Here is a 7,279-nt window from a genome sequence, read left to right as displayed (position 1 = left end):
CCTTCCAGGTAAGCCTGCCACCTTAGCACTTTTACCATTTCAGATTATTTTCAAGGTGTGTTTTAGCAGCCTGGAACAAACTTATTGCCTTGGAGGCAAACCCAACCCATGACTATTTGGGATTAATTATCTCTCTTTCATTTGAGCCCAGCAACCTCTTAGATGTATATAAAGGGATTTATTCTGCAGAGTCTTCAGTGTCCTTCCCTCTTCCTCTGACTCTAGGCTTCCTTGCTGCACTCTAGAACTCTTCTTTCACCAAGTCTTCTCACCATGAACAGACAAGTCTGCAAGAAATCCTTCAGCAGCGGGAGCCAGGGCTTCTCCGGACGCTCTGCTGTGGTCTCCAGCGGCAGCAGCAGGATGAGCTGTGTGGCCCGTTCAGGGGGAGCCAGTGGAGGAGCCTGTGGGTTCCGGAGCGGGGCAGGTGGCTTTGGCAGTCGCAGCCTCTACAACCTGGGTGGCAACAAGAGCATCTCCATCAGTGTGGCTGGTGGTTCCCGGACTGGTGGCTTTGGGGGAGGGCGTAGCAGCTGTGGCAGTGGCTTTGGAGGTGGCTATGGAGGTGGCTTTGGTGGTGGCAGAGGAATGGGAGGAGGCTTTGGAGGGGCTGGTGGCTTTGGAGGGGCCGGTGGCTTTGGAGGGGCTGGTGGCTTTGGTGGAGCTGGTGGCTTTGGAGGGGCTGGTGGTTTTGGAGGGGTCGGTGGCTTTGGTGGTCCCGGTGGCTTTGGTGGTCCTGGTGGCTTTCCTGGGGGAATCCAGGAAGTGACTATCAACCAGAGCCTTCTGCAGCCCCTCAATGTGGAGATCGACCCTCAGATTGGGCAGGTCAAGGCCCAGGAGCGGGAGCAGATCAAGACTCTCAACAACAAGTTTGCCTCCTTTATCGACAAGGTGATGAAGCTCTGACTGGACCCCATTTCTAGGCTGAGAACTTTGAGTTTGACATTTAGACACAGTGTTTAGGATAAATTCTGTATGGGCGAGGTTGAGAGGGTGGGGTTAGGCAGCATTCCAGGGTCTGTGAACTTGTTTAGGGCCAATAAGTTTATCCACATGAACATGTGAGTAGGAAAGATAGTGGTCCTCTATTTGGACCCAGACAAACCCAAGTCCTACTTGTCTGACTCTCTGCTCATGGCAAGGAAAGGTCTGACACAGAACTGGGGGCTTTACAAACATAAGCTGCCCTCTGAGGCTTTCCAGGGGACCTGTTCCCTCTATGCCTCTGTGCCAGGCAATGGAGGTGGGTGCCCAAGAGAAGGGATTAAAGAGGCTTACATGGAACCTTAGTCCCAAGGGCTGCAGAGAAGCTGGCAACCTCATCCGCACCCCTAATCAATCTTTTAGAAAGGGAGTGACGGTCAGTGACTTCCAGGCTAGGATAGCTCACACAGGCTATCGCTCTCCTGTCAATCAGTATCAGTTCCCAGTGACTCACATCCTTTGAAAACTGGAGTGTCAATGGAGCCTTAGGTGGAAAAGACTCTGCAAGGTTTAAGTACAGTTTTGCAGAGTGCAGTGTATTTTTGGAAGTTAGGATAGAATCATGAAATCCCTGGGAACACTGAAGGGTCATCTTTACTTCTGTGTCCAGGCAGAGCTCATTTCAGTTTCCCTGTCCATCTTTCCTCCTTCTGTAACTTTCCAAACCATGCTGCATCCTTAGTAGTCTGACTGATAGGATTGTCTGACCATATTCTCCAACCATAGTAGAAGCCTATCTTCATGTCCTTTCTAGGCCTTTGTGCTGGGATATGGGCAGATACAGACACCTGTCTTACCCGAGCCAAGGTCCCTCTGATCCTTTGCCTGATGTTTTCCTCAATGCATTGCAGGTACGGTTCCTGGAGCAACAGAACAAGGTCCTGGAGACCAAGTGGAACCTGCTCCAACAGCAGGGCACCAATTCCATCACAGGCACCAACAACCTTGAACCCCTTTTTGAGAATTATATCAGCTCCCTGCGAAGCTACCTGGACAGCATCCTGGGAGAGAGAGGCCGACTGGACTCAGAGCTAAGGAACATGCAGAACCTGGTGGAGGACTTCAAGAAGAAGTGAGTGACAGGAGCAGGAGTGGGCAGATGCCGTGGGCCAACTGTCTCAGAGTTCCAGCCCTTACTGCATTCCTTCTGTCTGCTGGCCAGTGGTGTCACTTAGTCTATTTTCCTTTCCTTATTGTCATAGAGGATAGCTTGGTTCATTAGGTTCACTCCTCACCTTCCTTCTTTAAGGGTACTCCTTTACAAATGAAATTGTGGCAAGTAGAATGAGTGTAGAGTTGAGAGAGCAATTATTCAGGAGCAAGGTTGAGGAAGATCCTGGTTCTAGGATCGGGAGGATGCTGGGACAACTCATAGTGTGTTGACCAACCATCCTGGTTTGCCCAGGACAAGGGACTTACAGTGTTAAAACTGAGATAGTATGTCTGGACAAATTTGAATGATTGGCCCTCCTAACTAATAAGGAGGTAGTAAGAAGGATATGTTCATCTAAGTGGGTTGGGAGAGGGACAGAGGGCTGGAAGAAATGAGCTTTCAGAGTTTCAGAGAATTGTGTTTATGACTACCTCAAAACCCAAACTCAGTTATTTCTTTTTAACTCCTACAGATATGAGGATGAAATCAATAAGCGTACAGCTGCTGAGAATGAATTTGTGACCCTAAAGAAGGTAAGGGCAATGTGTGAGGTTCCTGGGGCTTGTAGGTGCAGATTTCTGGCTGCTTTGGAGAAAATCTCCTTACTCCATTACTACAGAGCCATCAAGTTCAGGCAGTTGGAGAAAAAAAAAAGAAACCAGGTGCATCTTAGTCTGGAAAAATTCCTCAGTGAGTCAGTTCATTTGTTTTTAGTTTTTAAAATAGGGTTGAACTTAAACCTCCACAGTGAGATGTGAATCATTTCGTTATGTGGAGACCAGCCTCAGAAAAGGACCAATCAATTACCAGCCTTGGTCCTCCTAACTCATGCTGAGATCATGGTTTGTTGTTTGGTCCTTGGGAGAACAAAGCCTCCATGCTTCTTTCTTTCTCAGGATGTGGATGCCACCTACATGAACAAGGTAGAGCTTCAGGCCAAGGTGGATGCCTTAATGGATGAGATCAACTTCCTAAGGACCCTCTATGATATGGTAAAGATATTTCTTACTAAGAGGGAGAGAGAAGGAGGGTGAGATGTTTACAGATTTGAGGCTCAGACATTTAGTATTAAGGTCTGGAAAGACCGAGCTTAGAAATAAGTCCCTTGTTGGGGTTCTGCAGGATGGGCTGCAGACATAGGGTTTTCTGAGGGGCTAGGGGACATGGTAGGGCTGATGCGCATTCAGAGCTGAGTCAGTGAATGGGATTGTTAATCAAGAGTCTCTCTGAGCCTCTGTGTGCCTGTTGTAGGGGCCTGAGAGTCAACATATCTCTTTGTGTTGGCAGGAGCTGTCCCAGATGCAGAGCCACATCAGTGACACTTCTGTGGTTCTGTCCATGGACAACAACCGCTGCCTGGACCTGGACAGCATCATTGCTGAAGTCAAGGCCCAGTATGAGGAGATCGCCCAGAGGAGCAAGGCCGAGGCTGAGGCCCTGTACCAGACCAAGGTGGGAGCTGAGCACCTCTCAGAGGATCCATTGAGGTTCTCAGGGAGTCTGAGGCCTGTGGGGCTGCTGGGTGATGAGTCCCCAGTGTCCCTGGGTAGACCCCTTTTGGTTCTACTCTCTGAAGACATCCCTCTAATGGTTGGTTGTTTAGCTTCTAGAAAGTGCTGCCCCTGGGGGAGGTGGTTCCACTTCCCCCTGCCATGACACACAGGACTGACTCTAGCTTGCTCAAGGACTGCAGGATAGAAGAACCTTCTATCATGACAAACCAGATGTTCTTTTCCCTGCTGCCTCAGAGGTGTCCCTGCTGAAACATGACTCAATGTCATTTTAACAAATACTTACGAAGCACCTCAAGGTTGGGTGGATTTAGAAATAGAGAAACAAATCAGACAAAGCTGCATGAACACCTTATTTTCCCTTCTGTTCTCCAGTTGGGAGAGCTGCAGACCACAGCGGGCAGACACGGGGATGACCTGAAGAGCACCAAGAGTGAGATCATGGAGCTCAACAGGATGATCCAGAGGCTGCGGGCCGAGCTTGAGAACGTCAAGAAGCAGGTGGGATGGTGATAAATGCTAGTGCCTGGGATTACTGGTGAGGGGTGGGGGCTAGAATATCAGGATTCACAGTCTGAAATGGACTTCTGGGTTCATCTCAGGCAGCATCGGCTTCTAGGGAGTTCAAATACCAAGCCAGTCTAGATGACTAGTAATCCACAAGAGAAATATCTTCATGGATGAAAACAAGATACAAGTGCTAGCGAAGGGATGATGTTGCCTGACTTTAAGACATTTGCTTTAGGATAATCTATTCTAAGACTCAGAGAGCCTGGGACACTCTTACTGGGCCCATCACTTCTCCTACCTCCTCCTTTCCCAGAATGCCAACCTTCAGGCAGCAATCTCGGAAGCTGAGCAGCGTGGGGAAATGGCTCTCAAGGATGCCAATGCCAAGCTTCAAGAGCTGCAGGCTGCCCTACAGCAGGCCAAGGATGACATGGCCCGGCTGCTGCGTGACTACCAGGAGTTGATGAATGTCAAGCTGGCCCTGGACGTGGAGATTGCCACCTACCGCAAGCTGCTAGAAGGCGAGGAGTGCAGGTGGGTCTCCAATTCCAACTCCACTGACCCAAGTCACATGCTGAGGGCTAGATAAGTGAACAAGTATATGGGGATGAAGGCCTGCTGTTTAGAGAGAGGCCCCCCCACCCCACCTTCCACAGGCCTTGCAGAGAAGCACTTGTGATTATTAGCCCACTCTCACCACAGTTAGTCAAAGCACATATGTAACCAAAGTGTATAGGGCAGTTATGGCGAACCTATGACACGCGTGTCAGCACTGACACGCGTAGCCATTTCTGATGACACGCGGCCGCTGAGGCGGCCGCATGCCGAGAATGAAACATTTGCTGCTCCTGAGGATGAAGCATTTGCGAAATAATGTTTTTTCCTCAAAGTGACACACTACCCGAGTTATGCTCAATTTTTTGGCGAAGTTTGACACACCAAGCTCAAAAGGTTGCCCATCACTGGTAGGGTTTCTTTGTTGTGGCCCATAGAAGGGTGGAAAAAGGGGACCGATCTGCTAGGCTTCTGAATTCAGTTCCGGTTGTGTTATTCAACACCTTCATTCATGGACTTGTTGGAAATTTGCTTTGCGATGATGACATTTTCTCTTGCTTTTTCATTCAGGATGTCTGGAGAATGCCAGAATGCTGTCAGCATCTGTAAGTAGCCAAAGTAACCCTGATAATGGGAGCCGATGCTGAAATATTAGTAATAATACAGGGCAGTAGCAACTAATTAAAATATTTCTATGGAAGTTGGAGATGGTGGAAGGGGAAACAGATATGATTTTGTTATTGTTCTGGGTCCAGGGCACTATTAACAGGTCTGTAGCATGGGGAATAACCAATAGGGAGCCTGTTAATAGGAGAAGAAATTATGATTAATCTCCAAGGGTGTCAAGAGTTGATCGAATGCAGAAGGAACCACAGGACAACTCATGACGTTTTAAAACTATGGGGCTGAACATCTTATGACATTAGAATGCATTACAATGATCAATCATCTTGGGCCCAGCGGACCATTAATTATAATAGTGTCCTGGGCGCTGATCCCTGTACTGTCCTCTCCCCTGCAGCCGTGGTCAGCAGCAGCAACACGACCTCGGCCTCCGCAGGTGGTTATGGAGGTGGTTTTGGCGGTGGCTTCGGTGTAGGCGGGGGAGCAGGCAGTGGATTCGGCGGAAGCAGTGGATTCGGCGGAAGCAGTGGATTCGGAGGAGGCAGTGGATTCGGTGGAAGCAGTGGATTCGGCGGAAGCAGTGGCTTTGGAGGTGGCAGCAGCTTTGGCTCTGGCTCCGGGGGTCGCTGTGGGGTCAGTGGAGGAGGTTTCAGCTCTGGCAGCAACCGGGGTGGCAGCGTCAAGTTCTCCCAGTCCTCTCAGCACCACTCCAAGTAAATAATGAGCATGGCACCATCACTAGAGCACCTCTAGTCTCCATCAGCTCCTCCCCTACGACAGACAGCTGCTCTTTGGATTTAGAAGACTGGGGCCTCATGCTCCTCCATCCAGATCCCTGGCCAACTGCAGCCAAGGGAATTTCAGGCTCTCTCTGGCTCCAGTCTGCATGCGATTGTCCGGGTGTGGCCTTAGCTGTCACCTTCTGTTGCCCTTGGGGTCCCCTCCCTTGGTGGAATGGTCCCCACAGTTCTGTGTCTAACACACAGGCTCCTCTACCCATCTGTTCTGTCACCAATAAAGTGCATTGTGTTTCACTTCGGGCCTCTGAGTCCTCTCTGGAGGCCTTTCTCCCCCCTGGACTGACTTCTCCATCCTCTCCCAGGGTGGGCTGTGTGCACCAAACCAAGGCAGTTGGTCCCCACTGTCCAGTACATGGGATCTACATGGGCAATATCTGACCCATTTATTCTTTGAGCATGGGGGAAGGGCAGGGGCACACTCCAGGAGGCCCTGTGGCCTCACAGTTCAAGGGGGAAGGTTGCATCATGCAGACATCCATATCATCCTTGCTTTCTCTCATTGGGGGGAACCTAAGAGGACCTTGAATTGCTGAGGGACTTGGGGACAGCCGATTTCTTTCCTTGGTGCTTTCCCCACTCCAGTCGACATCCTGAAAACTTTCCCTCAAAAGTGCACCCAGGAAAGGGTGAGGTGCTAGAACTTCAGGTTGCAAGGATTTCCAAGAGCCAGCTACCTCAAAGTCTGACCCACAGAACCCCGGTCTGTTGGGAGCTCTGCAAAAAAGGTTTCCTGTCCATTAAATCTTCCCTCTTTGGAGCCCATATTAGAGGTCTGAGAAGTCTTGTAGCAAAGAATACTTGTTAGCTATCTTTAACCCAGCATATTCCAAAGACCTCCCAACCCTCTTCCTGGCAAACAACTATTAACCGCCCTCAGAAAACGTCCTGCACCTAAGCACTGTCTGCATGCACTCTGGGCCCCCAGGTGTGTGCCCCAGCTACGGGAGCTCTTGGTGTCTGCCCTGCACCAGGAAGCCCTGATGCAGTGTTAGTTAGCCATGGGAGTGCTGTCGAAGGTCAAGGCTGGAAGGGACTCAGGCACAAGGAAGCCAAAAACTTCACATGCGAACAAGAAGACTGAGGCTCCGAAAGGTGGAGCGGCTTGCTTAGGCTCTTCGGGCATCTGATGGTGTGAGCCT

At 50.1% G+C, this 7,279-nt stretch overlaps 1 protein-coding gene across 1 annotated transcript; it reads left to right on the top strand.

Annotated features, from left to right (window-relative positions):
* Positions 1-273: 273 nt before the first annotated feature.
* Positions 274-6,057, top strand: KRT3 (keratin 3; the record flags this gene model as incomplete). The annotated part of the gene is made up of 9 exons (XM_079773772.1): positions 274-894; positions 1,839-2,059; positions 2,613-2,673; positions 3,037-3,132; positions 3,428-3,592; positions 4,027-4,152; positions 4,475-4,695; positions 5,287-5,321; positions 5,738-6,057. 9 exons carry the CDS (start codon positions 274-276, stop codon positions 6,055-6,057), a joined length of 1,866 nt encoding a protein of 621 aa, XP_079629898.1.
* Positions 6,058-7,279: the final 1,222 nt, after the last annotated feature.

This window comes from Cnephaeus nilssonii (assembly GCF_951640355.1).
Source record: "Cnephaeus nilssonii genome assembly, chromosome: 6".
NCBI lineage: Eukaryota > Metazoa > Chordata > Mammalia > Chiroptera > Vespertilionidae > Cnephaeus > Cnephaeus nilssonii.
Note: the sequence above shows the minus strand (reverse complement) of the source record. Positions and strands in the feature narration are given on the sequence as shown.